The sequence below is a fragment of the Cercospora kikuchii genome, assembly GCF_019650295.1.
Source record: "Cercospora kikuchii DNA, contig_00006, whole genome shotgun sequence".
NCBI lineage: Eukaryota > Fungi > Ascomycota > Dothideomycetes > Mycosphaerellales > Mycosphaerellaceae > Cercospora > Cercospora kikuchii.
In genome coordinates this window covers 329,390-346,555 of record NW_025408587.1, presented here as the reverse complement: position 1 = coordinate 346,555, position 17,166 = coordinate 329,390, and the positions used below count along the sequence as shown (strand labels likewise).

The 17,166-nt window shown below is 51.0% G+C and overlaps 4 protein-coding genes across 4 annotated transcripts; 3 read left to right on the top strand and 1 right to left on the bottom strand.

Annotated features, from left to right (window-relative positions):
- Positions 1-1,952: 1,952 nt before the first annotated feature.
- CKM354_000907200 (uncharacterized protein) lies at positions 1,953-3,782 on the top strand (the record flags this gene model as incomplete). The annotated part of the gene is made up of 7 exons (XM_044804478.1): positions 1,953-2,193; positions 2,288-2,473; positions 2,539-2,681; positions 2,735-2,988; positions 3,045-3,396; positions 3,485-3,643; positions 3,696-3,782. 7 exons carry the CDS (start codon positions 1,953-1,955, stop codon positions 3,780-3,782), a joined length of 1,422 nt encoding a protein of 473 aa, XP_044660413.1.
- Positions 3,783-6,362: 2,580 nt separating this feature from the next.
- CKM354_000907100 (uncharacterized protein) lies at positions 6,363-8,148 on the top strand (the record flags this gene model as incomplete). Its single annotated transcript, XM_044804477.1, has 3 exons — positions 6,363-6,654; positions 6,781-7,817; positions 7,870-8,148. 3 exons carry the CDS (start codon positions 6,363-6,365, stop codon positions 8,146-8,148), a joined length of 1,608 nt encoding a protein of 535 aa, XP_044660412.1.
- Positions 8,149-9,120: 972 nt separating this feature from the next.
- CKM354_000907000 (uncharacterized protein) lies at positions 9,121-12,168 on the top strand (the record flags this gene model as incomplete). Its single annotated transcript, XM_044804476.1, has 1 exon — positions 9,121-12,168. The coding sequence occupies one exon, from the start codon at positions 9,121-9,123 to the stop codon at positions 12,166-12,168; it is 3,048 nt and encodes a 1,015-aa protein (XP_044660411.1).
- A 2,296-nt stretch (positions 12,169-14,464) lies between these two features.
- On the bottom strand, positions 14,465-16,864 carry CKM354_000906900 (uncharacterized protein; the record flags this gene model as incomplete). Its single annotated transcript, XM_044804475.1, has 1 exon — positions 14,465-16,864. One exon carries the CDS (start codon positions 16,862-16,864, stop codon positions 14,465-14,467), a length of 2,400 nt encoding a protein of 799 aa, XP_044660410.1.
- Between the last annotated feature and the right edge of the window lie 302 nt (positions 16,865-17,166).

Here is a 17,166-nt window from a genome sequence, read left to right as displayed (position 1 = left end):
CCTCCCAACTCCGGCTTCTCCAACTTCTGCGCCTCCTACGGAGATAACGGCGCCAGAGGCGCTCGATGCTGTAGCCAAGGCCAAGCATACAAGGATTGCCATGTGATCATTCCGGGTATCAATGGAAAATAAGCAGACTCCGGTTCGGAGAAGGTCATTTCTTATCTTGGCCGTTGAGATGTCTCATTGTAGTAAGTTTTACTACAGTAAGGAGGTCATTTGGGGATGTGCCAAGTTGGTCTATCAGGAACTATACGAGAATGAGCTACGGATATCGCGCATAAATTGCCAGTTCCGAACGTCAAGGCTTCATTTCATCGAGAAAGGCACGCGACCAGAAGGCTGAGCAGCTTACACAAGTTTCTTGGCCCGAAGACCAAGCCTTTGACCCATGATTGTAGCCCTTAAGAAGACCGATTCTACCGGGTCTTTGGTCTGATTCTGGTCCTGTTCTGGATTCTAGAATTCCCCATGAGGAAGGGAGGATCTTCTGTATATATAGTCCAGGTCAGGTACGCTGTAAAGGTCCGTATTTGGAAGCATTCGATCATTTCATGTTCTATTCTTCAATATGCAACTCATGAACTTTGCTTTTGCCATTGGGCTTTGGTGGGTGCAGTTCAACAGCCCGACGGAACTCGACTTACCAGAAATAGGAGCTCCATAGCCACTGCTCAACTTGCTGCTCGTCTTACGATTGCCGCTCCGAATCCGGAAAGTGTTGCTGAGCAGGCCTATTGTCAATGTGTTGGTTCGTGGTCCACTTATCAACGCGGAGTTATTCTGATTGAATATGAGGGATGAGAAGGAAGCTGACATTCTCTTCTTTCTCACAGGCACTGCCAGGCCCGACGATGCGATCCCCGATGACCTGCCCAACAAGGAAGTATCTGTAACAGCTTGTAATGCTTATTCCGGCATTCTCTTCGATGTCGATGGCTTTCCGCAGGTAAGTGAGCAAGCCAATCTCACGTCCTCGAAGGACATTCTGATCTGTTGCGGCGTCCGAACTGTCTCGGCATCCACTTGGAAGTTCTCCATTCGTGGAACATCTTGTCTGACATATGTAATTTTGTAGTGCCAAGGCATAGACCCTACTGCGGTTTCTGGTATCGCCGCCTTCTGCGCTTCATACGGTGTGATTGGTGCCAAAGGTGCGAGATGTTGTACTGGAGGACAAGCATACAAAGACTGCGCCGTGGTCATTGCAGGACCAAATGAACAATAGGAGGTTCCGGCGGACACTGATCCTTCCTGTCGGGTTTCGGATACTCCGTGCTTTCCACGGAAGAAAGAGAAGACTTGAAAGACCAGGAGTGGGCTCGCAGATCATATGACAGATGATTACTGTCCTTGTCGTTAAAGGTAGGGATCACAGCTCAAACCGAAACTTTATCTGTTTGATCGCCTTCAGGACTGGCTGAGCGCTCACCGATTCGGCTCATCGTCGTTGCTGTCGTTCTCATCGGAAGTTTGAAAGACAGGTGACAGCTGCACGGAGCATGCCTTTTGCTGATGTTTGAGTTTGCCTCTTTTTGAGAGCGCTGCGATCTGCTCAGTGACTTGCGCTCTGCCGAGGTCAAAGATATTTGGAGCAGTGTCAAATTTTGGACGCGAGAGGACGAAGTCACATCGCACGATCAAGAACGTACATCTGGGATGATCATTCTCGACCGATGATCAATCGTCCAGGTCAAATTGTCTTATCAATCAGTACAGATCACCAATCCGTCAGTGTGCAGAAATCTAGATTTCGTCACCGAGCAAGCCTCATAACTGCGATCATGCCTGTAGAGTTTCCGTTTTATCCTCCTAGATTGGTAGGGTCTTACACTTCACCGCATGTTCTTCACACTACACTATAGAAAAGGTGCGTCGAACAACAAGATTATTGTCTATGCTGTGACAGAATAGAGATTCGAATCATAGACATAGAAGCCAAGCGGACCAAGATGGCCACTTCCGATAACGAGGATCGGCGTCTGCGCGAAAATGAGCAAGAGCAAGATGAAGAGCAAGTCTTCAGCTACGACCGTAACGATCCTCCTGTCCGTCGAGTTATTGGTATCGTAGCCCTCATCGTCCTCGGAGAAAGTCTTGCAGCCACGATTTTGTTTCCCTTCATTGTTTTCATGGTGCGGTCATTCCCCCATATTGAAGAAGATAGAGTTGGGTGGTATTGTGGTTTGATCAGTAAGTAAGGTCCCAAGCAATGCTTTCTGCTGGCAGAAGGCTTTCCACGCGTTGTGTGTGTTAGAGAGTATGAATGCTGATTCTTCCCGATCAGCTTCATCATACTTCATCCCGCAAATGTTTCTCGCGCCCGTTTATGGGCTCATAAGCGATCGGATCGGGCGGAAGCCGATTTTGATATTCGGGCTGCTTGGGGCGTCGATATGTACGTTCAGATTCGGAATGGCGCAGAGCCTGACAGCTGCTATGATTTCGAGGGCGTGTGTTGGGTTCTTCAATGGTATGTTCCGCACTCTGCCGTCCTGGAGCAATTCCATTTTCTGGAAGCTCATTATGGTATCACAGGCACAGCACCAGTCTCTCGAAGCTGCTTGGGCGAATTTTCGAACCAGGTGGGATTGAACAAGGCCAAGGCTATGGGAGTCTTCGGGTTCTGTTTCTCGCTGGGCTCGATCATCGGTCCGTTGATTGGAGGCTACTTGAGCAAGGTATGATTTAGTCAAGGATATCTCCGTCGTTCGGTACTGATGCCGCAGAGTAGCCTGACTTTAGAGGACCAGCGGGCGCCTTCGCAGAGTACCCGTACCTTCTGCCGTGCGCCGTATTGACAGTGTACAACTGGTTTACTGCTGTTGTGACATTTTTGTGTCTGCCAGAAACGAACATACACCGGAGGCCACTGCGAAAGGATCAAGTGACGAAGCCGCCAGAGGAGCAGCCCCTGCTTCCATCATCAGAGAACTCTCGACGTCAGGCACATATGTCAGCTGTCTTTCTCATCATTATGGGACAAGGGTAGGTCGATATCACCAGGAGTGTAGGTGTACTTGACTGACGAAGGAAAACAAAAGCATCCTCGCCCTGCACGCCGTTGTCTTCGATGAGATGTATCCCGTCATTGCAGCGTCCGCTCCACCTATCGGATATGGGTTCACCGCGAAGCAGATCGCTCGCTCGCTTCTGGTTCTCGGTCCTTTCGCGATATTCACGCAGCTCGTTTGTTATCCTTGGCTGAGCAAACGAGTCTCGTACGTGAGTTCATGGAGGATCTCTTCGGTGTTGTTTCTGTTCATCTATGGCATCTTTCCACTTCTTCCTGGACCCGAGTCAGCGCCAGCATGGCTGGAATGGATGTGCTTGCTTTTTGCCCTCGCCATCAGAATTGCGGGCCTTGTGATTGGTTATACAAGCATAGCGGTTTTGGTAAGTTCTCTTTGCTGCCGATTTATGCTCTCGTTGTTACGGCGAAGGGCAGAGAGGCTGGTCGCTGACGAAAGAATTCGCTGTTCAGGTCATTGACATTGTACCGCCCCAGCAGGTCGGTATGTATGTTGGGTTCTCGCAGACTGCAATGTCGGCAGGCCGAGCAATTGGCCCTGCGCTCGGAGGCATGGCATGGTCATGGGGCCTCAGGAATAATCTGCCTGCGCCCTGGGACGAGCACTGTCTGGTAAGTAGCTTGGACCCGCGTATCGGGTGGACCCCTTGCTAACGTAAGCAAGTATCTGTTGCAAATGTTCCTGGCGTGCCTACAGTTCCTGACATCGTTTGGACTGAAAGCTGCTCGGGACTCGATGATGCCCAAGTGAGCAAAGCAGTCTCTCATATTGGAAGCAGCTTGGCTTCTCCTTCCTCACGCTTGATCGTGCGCGCTTACATTTCGGCCCCTATGACTGTAATTTGACCAAGGTCATCTTCAGGCAATATGCATCTAGACTGCATGTGAGTAGCGCCCTCAAAGAGGTTCCGCTTAAGAGAACCACTCCGGCAATACGTCAACGCCGAAAGCTTCACTTCGACCCAGAACCTGACATTGACACCTTGGCGCTTGCGTCGCACAAGACAAGGTGGAAAATGCTCAAATACACAGATCCGCTGCTCGGTACAACCACAATGGAGACACATATTGCCCTATCGGCTCCTTTTCACGTGGCGCTCTGGCGATGCAGCTTTGCACACCTCAGGACATGCTTCCACCCCCACTTCAACATTTGGTCGAGAGTTGGCAATACCAGTCAATGGATTGGTCGCGAGCTCGAAGAAGTGTGGATGCTTTCGAAATGCCCATCACCTTATGCTGCGATGATGATTGCCCTGCTCATGGCCGCCGAGTCATGGGATTCGCACCCGGTCCATAAATTTCTGTGGGAATATTCAGTGTTCTGCTTTTGTCGATCGTTTTGACTCACGTACACTAATAAGAACACATAGGGCATTCAGTCATCATGGAAGTGTCGGAGAACCAGAGGCAGCGCAAAGCTGAAAGCGCACGAGATCAAGCATCTCTTTGGTCTAGAGCGCGCACTCGTGCAGGCAGTCTCTACGAAGTTTCGCCCAAGACTCATGATGAAGAGTTCATCTTCCCACGCCATACCAAACCTCCCAAGCTTTCTGGCCGTCTCGACAGCACCACCGACTGGGCGAGCCCGCAACCGCTGAACGAAGAATTTGAGCACGTCCGCGATAGGGACTCCGACTCTGCCAGCTCAGGGCCACCATCTCCACTAGACCTCACGCGGACAACAAAAAGGCAGCACAGACCATTGTTGCATAATGGCAGAGCTAGAGTAGCGCAACCACCCCAAACAGACCGGACAATAGATCGCACAGCAAAACCAAAGAGGCGCGCATCATCTCCACAATCTCCATTGTCGCGAGTCCTTTCTCCACCCTTGGGGTCGTTGACAAGCATCATCGCACAGCCAGCGCCGACCAAAGACATCAGTTCGGACGAATGGGCTCGCATCTTCCAAGATGATCCATATCCACGTGGTATCTCGACGGCAGGACTGCAGCCGAAGGACTCAGCGTGCAGTCTTCCTGCAACCACAAAGCCACGCCCTGAAGGATCAGAAGACGCCACTCCTAGCATCGCTGAAAGCTCCAATCAGGAATTCTCACCCCCACAAGAATACATCGACGCCTTCATGAAGCGCTGCAGCTTTCCTCGTCGGGAGCCCAGGCCTTCGACCGTTACCACTGTCGAAATGGAAATAGTTGACGGTCCAGGATCCGCGTCTCCGAATGCCCGCTCATCTCTACAGATCGCACCACATGGTGAAGCTTTCGACAGTATGGGCGAACTTATCGAGAGTGTGCATCTCACTCGTGTGACGAGCTTGGCACAAAGCTATAGATGCAATGTCCTGATGTCTCCCATCGAACAAGCCGAGCGAGAGCGTAGACACATGGAATTTCGCATGAAAGTCTTGGCAGAATGTGGCAAGAACTGCCAGAACAATAGCTCTCTGGCCTCGTTGTGCCCTTTTTGTGAGCACGTCAGCGTTCGGTTCAATCCATCGGATTATCTCGATGGGCCGCATGGCCTAAGACAGAAAGCCCTAGAGGCCAGGCGGAGGCGGGAGGCTTTGAGCCCCTTGGACCGCTTCCATGTGGGAATCTATACTTCTTGTGGGCTTTTGAGCACTATCATAACATATTGCATTGTTATGTATGCAATTTTGGCGCATGAGCCATGGCTGTTATTGGTAAGCATAATGTCGATTCGCCCTGTGCATTTTCTTGAGCAAGCTTTTGTCAGCGTTCAAGTAACCGGCATACTGACTCGACACAGACTTGCGTACCGCTCATACCAATACAATATTTGTGCTTCATGGCCTTCTTCGATACGGGGCCGGCACGTGAGAGACCGGGAACGGAACGAGAGCCACTGATCTCGCGAAGTAGGAGACGCGGAAGCCGAAGGAGGATGAGCCACGCGCGAAGAGGGGAAGATGACTGGCTTGCAATACAGGGGATGGTTTAAGTTTGTTGGTCATAGTTGCCCTAAATCAGATTCTCTTCTGAGATCACCGAAAGTTTGAATGCCTATTGATTGTGAAATCCTATAGTGATCAGATTACTTTCTATTATCACCGAAAGCCATAGTGATATACAGACCGACGATTACTAATGTTTAATCCAGGAGGAAGAGGGCGTTTTCGCAGACAAGTTGTGCTTTCGGCTTGTCACTCGAACAATGCAGCACGGATGATGCGGAGAAACCTGGTGCCCAGCATAGCCCTGCCAGCGTTGAAACTGCCCGCTGACTGAGCCACTGGGCATACAAAGGCTTTGGAAGAGCTCTTCATGGAGCAAGAATCAGATAAATCGTGCTCGACGACAGCGGGCGTTGCGAGTTTCCTCTATCGCAGATTATATTGCTCAATATGGCACCGGCTGAGATTTGCAACCCGCCCATTCCGATACCTGACACTATTTGGCACACATTCAAGTCTGCCGTATCGAAGACGCCCAGAGATTTTGCCTACACCGTCTACTATGAGCCGGCAGACCATCTTCAAGAGCTCCGGCGTGGGAGCGATGCACCCAAAAGAGGGTACCTCAACTGGACATTTGCTGAAGTCGAATATGCCACAGTGAGGTTGGCGGCTGGGATGCTGGCCAAAGGTGTAAAGCGCGGCTCCACAATGGTGACTTTTTTGCCCAACGGCATCGCGCGTGAGCTTTGCTTGTGGGGATCTGTCGCTCTCCAGCTTACGCTCTAATCATGCGATCCGGCCTTGCTTGAGGCTGGTCGTGAAGAGCAACTCAAGGAGTACATCAACTCAGTCTCACCAGGAGTAGTGATCGTGAGCGACGATCAAGCTGCTACAGCATGGGAAGAGCGAGGTCTAGGGACGGGAGCATTACAGTTGAGTCTCAAGCCCACCAGTCGACCGGGATGGACACAATTTACCGCCTTACCGCTTCCTAAGACCGACTACCATGCCGAGGTGGAGCTCATTGATCAGCAAGATCTCGAACTTGAGAATGATCACGAACGCATCGTCGCGATCCTTTTCACCTCAGGCACATCCTCCGGCAGACCCAAAGGCTGCGCTATAAGATCTGGACAAATCCTGACCGGCGCTAATGGCGATTCTGTCTTCGACAAGCCAGTCCAATCGATGCTCGTTCCCTATCCCAATTATCGCGCTGCAGCCAATTGGATGACGTATCATTGCATCCTCCAGAATACGAGAGTCGTGTACCCTTCAGTGGCCATGGATATCGCGGCGATGTTGGATGTCATCGAGATCTGCCAAGTAGAGGGCGCGGTTGTTATGCCGTTTATGGTGCATCTCTTCTCCAAAGATGCCAAATTCATCGCCGGCAAGAGGAATCTGAGCAGCTTCAAGAGAGTTATGTTGGGAGGAGACGTCATCACAGTGGGCATGATAGAGCAAGCGTGCGCAGTCTTCCCTAAGGCAGTCGTTCGAGGCGGCTCCGGGATGAGTGAATGCATCGCTGCCATGACTTCGAGCAAATATGGAGAAGGCCTTCAGCCTACCTTTGGCACTATCGTCAGCGCGGGCTATCCAGCCCGAGCCGCTTGTGCTAGGATCTGTGACGAAAATCGCAAGGTCGTGGAAAGAGGTGAATTCGGAGAATTGCATCTGGGCGGCCCTCACGTGTTGCGACAGTATTGGCAGAATGTGCAGCCGGAGTCATTTTACGAGGACCAAAAGGGTAACTGGATGTTGACTGGCGATCGCGCATTCATGGACGAGAATGGATTCATCTTCATCACCGGAAGACTGAAAGACGTCATCAAGAAGCGCGGGAGGACGATCTCGCCAGCGATCATCAGTTCGAGGTTGAACAAACAGCCTGGCGTTCTGGTAAGTCGCTATATTTGTTATCAACTGTGATGGGCCAACTAACAGAATTTAGGCCACGGTTTTCGGAGTTCCTCATGAGATCGATGGCGAATCAGTCGTGGCGGTGATTGAGAGTGCTGATATAACGAACACTCCAGAGCGTATCAAGAAAATCATCCGAGAGTCTTTGGGCGATGACTATGCTCTTGACGAAGTTTACAGCCTCGGCGAGCTGGGCTTGCGCAGCTTTCCCGTTGGACCTACGGGCAAAATCCTGAACCTGAAATTGAAGGAGGCAATATTGGAGGTCAAAGAGCGGCGAGATTCCATCGCCACGCCAATTGTCGGGTAGTTGCTGAGTTGGAAGCCCCACGTGTCTGGAACTTACTGCCTCTGCTCCCAGGAGCGGACAAGAGGGTGAAAATTGAATTCTAGGGGCAGTATGTTTACAGTGCCTGTTCTCAAAGCTCTTTGCTGCGTTCCGAGGGCGAAGACTTGTTCAAGAGATTCTGGGAGAGTGTCAAAAGCAAGGGCCGACCTCAAAAAGAATTGACTGTCAGAAGCGATGATCAAACTGGAGCTTGTACATGTATGTCCCACGCACGCATGAATGAATGAGGCTGTAGTTCGTCAAATTTCGGCTGAAATCTCGCATTCGGATTGACTCCAAGACAACACTTCAGACTAAACCGCATTTGCTCTCCAGTCTCACAAGATGCGGGGAGCATGGAACGACCGGCATCGGGGATTCCTGGACAGACGTCATCTCCCAGCCATCGAGCATCTCACGATCGCGCCTTGCAGCTTCTCGAAATGTCCAAGCCGCTTCTGATCCTCTCGCGGTCGTCGGCAACTGGAGGAAATGCTTCTCCCGTACGCGAGGTAGTATCCGTGCCGTCAAAGCAAGCTGCAGGATGCGTGGCTGATCGCCGTCTGACGAGCTGGCGCGTCTGCGTCAAGGATCATTATTACGAGCGCTTCTTCCGCCTTCTTCATGCTTTCCCTTGCCCATGATGCTTTACGACTGTTAAGAACACTTGGATTACTTGGATGAGCATGTTTGGAAAATATTGCTGATATCACTAATCGCTTCATCAGAAGCAAAACAGCTAGGTAAGTCGCCCATAGCTTGACTGAGCTTGTCATCGAGGTAGCCGAAGCTTGGTACACGCCTCTGAGAGTGCGGAGGATAAGCATTGGCAGGGCCTGGCCTTTCAATGTAGAGCGTGTTTGAGATCCAGACCTGAGCTGGAGCTGTCAGACAGCACAGCAACGACGAACTTCAAGAATGCAGTAGCAATACTGACAACGGCCGGCAGGCAGCATGAATTGGGCTGCATTGGGAGCTGCGATAGCCCTGGTCGGCTCTACAGACGCCAAGATCTATGAGACTAGATTCAATGGTACCACCTGGGATGATGAAGCTTGGAGAATCACGACTACAAATCTAGACAAAGGCCATTATCAGTCGCGCATGTCCTTGGCCAATGGCTACTTGGGTATCAATTTAGCAGCACTTGGACCATTCTTCGATGTTGACGAGCCAGTCAACGGAGACAACATCCAAGGATGGCCTCTCTTCGACCGTAGGCAAACTTTCGCCACCATTGCTGGATTCTGGGACTCGCAGCCGACGACGAATGGAACGAACTTCGAGTGGCTCAATCAATATGGTGGCGAAAGTGTAATCTCAGGTGTACCTCACTGGGCTGGCCTCCACGTGAAGGTCGGACACGACTTACTGGATGCGACTGTGCCAGCTGAGCAGATTTCCGACTTCAGCTCGACTCTAGACGTCAAGAATGGAGTCGTGTACTGGAACTATACGTGGACACCCAGCAGCGGGTCAGCGATCGAGGTCGAATACTCGATGTTTGTACACAAGCTGCACGTCAGCCAAGCGGTTGTGCAGCTCAGGCTCACAGCTGAAGAAGATACCAGCGCAGCCGTCATAGACCTCTTGCAGGGCGACTGTGCTGTCAGGTCTACGCCTGTAGAGACCGGGTCTTATCCGGTGTGGCCTGTCATCTGGTCTGCTGTTAGCCCAAATGGCGTTCAAAATGTCACTGCCTGGATCTTCTCTACTCTTGTTGGAGATGACTCATGCAACGCCTCGAGCAGGAAGAATATTACTGACAGTGCTATCTTGGGCAGTAACAGTTCCTCGATTGCACAGTCTGTGGACGTGTCTCTTTCCCGAGGAACACCTTCCGTCATTACAAAGTTCGTAGGTGGAGCTTCTAGCGATGCATTCGCTGATGCAGCATCAACCGCTTTGAACGCATCTTGGGAGGGCGCTGGGGCTGGATTTGACGCTCTCTACAAGTCTCATGTGGAGGAGTGGAACCATGTCTTGACAACGGACAGTGTAGACGACTTCCGAGACGCTAACGGGGACCTGCCGGACGATGAAGATGTTCAAGAACTCCAGATCACAGCAATTACGAATCCATATCAATTGCTGCAGAACACCGTCAGCTCGAATGCGCTTGCGGCTGCGGGAAACAACACAAAACTTGTGTCGAACAGTATCTCAGTCTGTGGTCTCGGATCGTCTTGCTACGCCGGCCTGGTTTTCTGGGACACCGAAGTATGGATGCAACCTGGGCTTGTTGTTGCTTTCCCGGATGCTGCCAAGCAGATTGCACAATATCGAGTGGACAGAGCTCCACAAGCACATCAAAACATTTTGACTGCTTATCAATCTAGTCAGAATGAGACTGGCAAATTTTCGCCCGAAGGTGCTGCGTATCCGTGGACAAGTGGGCGGTATGGAAATTGTACAGGGACCGGCCCATGTTTCGACTACCAGTATCATCTCAATGGTGACATCGGACTGGAGTTTACGAACTACTGGATCACGACCGGAGATACCGAATACTTCAAGAACGAACTGTTCCCCATCTACGAATCCATCGCTCAGCTTTATGCAGACCTATTAACATTCAACGAGACAACCGGATTGTACGAGCTCTATAACGCAACAGACCCTGACGAGTACGCCAACTTCCAAAATAATGTGGGATTCACGCTGGTTTTGATGCAAAGCCACCTCAATGAGACGAACGCCATTCGTGAAAGATTTGGTATTGAGCCCAATGCCACTTGGGCGAACATTTCCGATTTGATCACGATCCCTGTCAATGAAGAAGCCAACATCATTCTCGAGTATTCGACTCAGAATGGCAGTATTGTGGTTAAACAGGCTGACATTGTTCTGATTGATGACTTCTTGCAATGGCCAAATCCATACACTCTGGACAACCTAGACTACTATGCCGCTGCTCAGTCTCCAGACGGTCCTGCCATGACATATGGAGTATTCAGCATTGTTGCGAATCGTGAATCGCCATCTGGCTGCTCATCGTACACTTACGACCTGTATGGCTCGAAACCTTATACCAGAGGACCCTGGTTCCAATTCAGCGAACAGCTTATCGATGACCGGACTCTGAATGGTGGCACGCATCCTGCGTTCCCCTTCCTGACGGGCGTGGGAGGAGCAAACCGAGTCGCGGTCTTTGGGTACCTGGGTCTGCGCCTGATGGTCGATAAGCTCAATATTGATCCCTCACTGCCACCACAGATCCCACAGCTGACCTACAGGACGATCTACTGGCAAGGCTGGCCTGTGAAAGCGTTCTCAAATCAGACTCACACCACGTTAACCCGCAGCGGCGAGCCGCTTTCCACCGCCAACAGTACATTTTCAGACGCGCCGATTCCCGTCACGATCAGCATCTCCGGCACCAAAATTTACGAACTTCAACCAAACTCCTCAATCACGATTGAAAATCGTCAAATCGGACTCAACAAGACCTGGGCCGGCAATATCGCTCAATGTCGTCCTGCGATGTCTGAACAAGACTATGAGCCAGGTCAATTTCCACTCAGTGCAGTCGACGGAGCAGTCAGCACCAAATGGCAACCCTCACTCGCAAACACAACCTCCTCACTCACAGTCGAGCTTCCCCAACCTTTCGTCCCCATCACCGAAATCCGCTTCGACTGGGCACAAGCGCCACCCACGAGCTATCGCGTCACTTTCCACAACTTATCTGATACTTCTGAAGTCCCGCCTCTGGAAGTCACGAGCAGCGATGATGTGGAAGTTAGCAATCCTTACGATCCTGCTGTGGAGGATGTGATCAGGAGCTATTCTTCGAATATGACGAATGTGACGCTTGATCAGCCTGTCTGGAGCGCGATATATGCGACTTTGGAGATTTTCGGGAGCCATGCGAATGATGGAACGGCGAATGAGAAGAACGGGACAGGAGCGAGTGTTGCGGAGTTTGCGGTCATTGCTGCTACTGGGCATGGAGAGGAGGATAATATTGCGGCGAGGAGTGAGAGGGCTTGGGCACTTTGAGGCTTGTTGTGTGCGTGGACGGAGGTAACAAGCAATTAATCTCTCTGTACGTCAATCGAACGATTCTCTTTCCATTCCTTCGAAATGTACCCACGTGAATATGTAAAAATCAAATGGCCAAGCCTTCTGAAACAAGCAAAGCAAAAGCAGCCCAACAAGAGCAAAACAATCGCTCGGAGCTCGTGCATGCGCGACAACATCATCAGCGAGACTGCTTCAGGCTCAATGTGTAGCAAATCGCTTCGTGTGCAGGCCGGCGTCATTGGAATATGACGACTTGTGGCATCTACCACTAAACCATGAACGACTGTTCGAAGAGCGCGATCGCGCAGAGCATTGTGTAGCCCAATAGAATGGATTGAAGCACTGATGTAAGGGGCCCGGTCGTGATCCTTTGTGCTTTTGGAGAACAATCGATGTGAGCTTCGCGGATGAGCAGAAGGCCTCGCCGGAACAGTGGAACTGGGATGAACGGAGGGCGTCGAACATCAGCGACTACTAATTTGTCGTTGTAGCATAGAAATCTGCCAGCATGTGTACTTTCCGCGACAGAACAGCTGGTTTGCTTCAACACGCCTGAGCGTTCCCAATGTATCTGCGCGCTTCATTCACCAAATCTGCTCGCAATTAGGGACACCTTGATCCCGTTCCTCAGCTAAGTTGCACCTGTCCGTCTTTAAAGACAGCCATATCAACATCCTGCTTGCAGAACAGCACCAACAGTGAGAAGGCCTAACATAACTCTTGTCCCCATACTGATACGCTGGGGCTCCGCTCCAGAAGAAGTCGAACTTGGCATAGCAGGCTGCGTACTGCTCGGGACCTGCGTACTGGTCTGTGATTCAAGAGGCCCATTCAATGCAGGATCTGAACACAACATGCTAGGCGTATATCGTGGATCTTGGTCTCGCTGTAAACAATTCGAAAACTTATTGAGTGCTCGCGCCACCGGATCTGGGAAACCAGTCTCGAGCACCACATTGCACCAGAGGTAACAATCTGGCTTGAAGGTGAATGTGGCATTGCCGTTGTTAGATTCGGCACAGCAGGCAGCCATTCTCTTCGCTCTGTAGAAGGATTGTTAGTATTATAACTTTATGAACGGTTTCATGGTGTGTTGCAACTTGCCCATTCTGCACAATGCAATAAGGTGCTTCGCTATAGACCACGGGTATACCGCCAGATTTGCATTGGTACGTCGGCGAGTCTGTGAAATTCTGCATCGTAGGTTGTACGCCGCCGAGCGTGGATTGCATGACTTGATAAATTGCTACTACTTCGGTCACTGAAGTCGAACTAGTGAGTACAGTAAGAAGCGTGTGAATCCGAGGCGCAATGATATATCAAGGCCAATGGAGAATGTGTCGAATTCAACCGTTTCACATCGGCGTTGGCCTTGAGCAGCAGCAAGCTGAACTTAAATGCGACCTTTGGGCAACAGAAGTGTCAGCGGTCACGATCGTCCTATGCAAGCAAAGCTCAACTGTGGGATCGACCCAGGAAAGATGCCGCACGCTACGGCACAGTCTACCGAGCGCCTAGCTATTTCGATATCATCCAGCGCAGGTAAGGTGTGGTGAAATGCGGCAGAAGCATCCGCTACGCCTCAATTGTGCTTGGCACAACGCATGGGATAGCTGAAGGATGTTCAAGCTACGACCAAAAGCGGTGAAGAGCTGAAAGAGGCACGAAAGATCGACGGCCAAAACGGTGCAAAGGTGATCTTGGCGTTCTCGTGACGTGTGACTCTTGCGGGCGAAAGTTTGTTATATTGTACGGCAAACCAAGAAGGTGCCAGCGAAGGCGTTGCCACGGTCCACTGTCAGCTTCACCTGCAAGAGCACGAAAACGAGAGTCTGGAGCTCGACCGGCAAGCTGTACGATGCGTCCAAATGCGTGAAGTGGCACAGGCTCTGCCACTGCAAATGACCAATACGCTGCAGATTCGAAGCTTGTTGAAACTTTGTCCATCCCGGATTGAAGTCATAGGCTACGTGTGGCGCTTAGATGACCGCAGTATGCCTCCTTGCGGCACAGCAGAGCTTTGACAAGCAGCATGATTGGCAGTTGTTCCAGATGGCCAGTCACATGTGAGCTGTCTTGGACCCATTTGAGCCACTGAAATCTGCCTGCAGAAGCACTTAAGTAGCATAGTAGTGCTCACAACTGTACTGTTGCACCAGCAAGTCGAGTCGGTGCTCGTGCATTTCGGAAACATAACCAATGTGCTCGGAGAGCCGTATGCAATTGACGGACTTATCCTTCGAGCTCGAATGAAGTCCAACCTGGACCGCCTTCAAAGTAAGGTAATCCAGCCAAGATTATCGATCAGCCTCTGCATGTCGCGATCGATGCCAGCGTCGGACGCACTTCCTTCGTCGCTGCTGCCATTTTCGTTCTCTGAGTCTTGCTCAGAAGCCTCGTCCCCAGAACTAGATTCTCCATAAATGGCTTCTACGTCACTCATTGTCTCATACAAATTCCGTAGGTCGAGAGTTGTCATACCTAGTGGCTCTGGAGATTGGGCAGACCATCGCATGGAAACGGGGTCATTGTTTGGCCCCCTCGACTCCCGGCAGTCGCAACCAAGCATGTTTTTAAGAGTCTCCTGATGGGTGTAAGCATCTCCAATCAACCTGTATTTCCCTTCACCAGCGCTTCTAATAACAAAGGGATAAGGAGCACCTTTAATTATGCAGATTCGATCTCCTGGTTCGGCTGATTGAGGTACCCACCCAAGGCCTATGTTCCCATTATCATGAAAGATATGACACAGTCGTCTATAGCGATCTAGCTCTGGCAGGGGCCGCATGCCTGGATTCACATCCCGTGCATCTATCAGGGATATCAGGAACAACAATTCCCGTGAAAGCGTCTCAATCTCGTCGGCGGATCTGGTATCAGGCCAGTATCGTTCCAAGAACTGCTGTAAGGAAACGTAATCTGCGATCGATCGGACTGCCGTCACGACAGAGTCTGTCATGTCGACATGCCTGCAGTACAATCGACCAAACAGCAAGTCGTGGAAGTCGTTGGCCTCAACGACCATTTGAGAGCACGACCCTTGTCTAGCGAACGCAAGGCATCGCTCGTACCATGACACAATCATTGGAAGGGCGTGTGTGGCGAAATCGGTTGGCTTTATGTCGTTTGTACGGGGCCAGGAAGACTCTGGGAGAATGCTACCCACTCGGCCGCAGACCCGACCGCGCACCTCCAGAATTTCGTCACTATGACCATCGAGTCTCCATTCGAACTTATCGTAGTCAGCACGGAATTGTGTGAGATGCTTGCGAAAATCCCTTGTGTAAAGAAGTGCTTTCGACCTCGTCTGTTCAGTCAAGTGGTGTAGATCAGGCACCCAGCTTGGGCCGTGTGCGAAATAGCCATTTCTTGCTTCGGTTCCCACAAATGCTAATGGCGCCCAGGGCATGAACTCCCAGTCGAGAATGTCGTGCTCGTTGCCCTCAAAATCATCGCCTTTTCCATCGAAGGAACGCAGATGCCGTGTTCTGGTAGTGACGTACTTGACATCCATGAAAACGCAGACGAGTCGGCGGAAGACTTCCGCACACGTTATAGTATAGTCTGGTTGAAGGCTTGGGTGGTCGATCTGCATGCAAGTTCGAAGCGCAAATACTCGGTCTCGGGCATCCGAACAGTGTCGATCCATAAATGTGGAGTACGCTAGCCAGAAAGTCTGTATAACAAAGCTCTGGTAGCAGTGCTGACTCAGTCTAAGTGTGCACGCTTGGACTTCTTGCACGCGTGTAATCGAAACACTCAGGAGAGGGAGCCGCTCCGCGGACCTGGCCACCACCCCGAAGACGTTTGTAAGCCAGGGAAGGCTTTGGAAACACATTCGATAAGGCCCGCAACACACTATCGTCTTTAAAGCTTTGCCTTCTACGTCATTCAAGAGCTGAACCTCTTGCAATACCCACAGGCGTGTGAACCAGGGTCGAGTGGTGAACTCTGCAGCGCTGAGCAGTGCTTGCATAGTGATGGACTTTTGCTCGCAGGTGGAGAACGTAGGACAGCAAGAGCAGCGAGCAGTCTCTGAGAGCTTGTCATCGAGCCATTTTATCGCTGTGTCTACACCTTCTGGAGAAGTTAAATCCAGTGTCTCGAAGCGAGGGTTGTCGGAATAAATATTGCCAGCCGCGAATGCGAGTGTGTCAGTTTGACAAGTAAGTCCTAGCCAAATCAGCGTCCTACTGGCTTGCTGATAGATCTGTGCCATCATAGCAACTTGCACTCCTTTCTCCAGGTCATTAGCTTGATTAATGCACAAAGCATCTGCCCATAGTCTGTGAGTACTATCAGTTCGCCGAAAGTGCCGGAGAGCATTGTATAGTGATGTAGTAAGATGCAATTTCACGTCCGAGTCACCAATGCGTATTTCGTGCTGGAAGACTGGTTCTCCCCATACATATGAGATGGCCTCATAACCTTCGTGGTCTCCGTGGCCATCTTTCGCTGCCAGTTTTGGGTCCAAGGATACCACGTCGAACGAAGCACGCAATGGTGAGTCCCATGGTCCGGGTTCGAGACAAAGTACGCGTATATGATGCGGAGGAAGAGCTTGATATGGCTCATAGCTGTGTGAGGAAATGGAAGCCGGCTGTGTTGAAGCACTGCCGACACGTTGGCGCTTCTTGCGGCGCTGACGTGGAGCTTTATGCTCGCTTCGCATTGTATATTTGGCAAACTGAGTTCCCAGGTCCGAAAAGACTTGGTATTTGGTATGCTTGAAGATGTCGGTGCTAGAAGTGGGAACGAGAGGTGGAGAGATGGGATTCCAACGTGAAACAGTGCACACCGCTTACATAATCCACCAGGTCGCGTCACAGCTTCTGCTTCAACATTCGTACGTTTGGCCTCTGCTTCTGTCTAAGTCATCGCGGCAACTCACCACGATGGTACTGCGAAGCACTATATCCTCCATGTTGCTTTGTCCTCCTTTTCGGAGTCTTCCAGACACAGCAGTACCAAGAA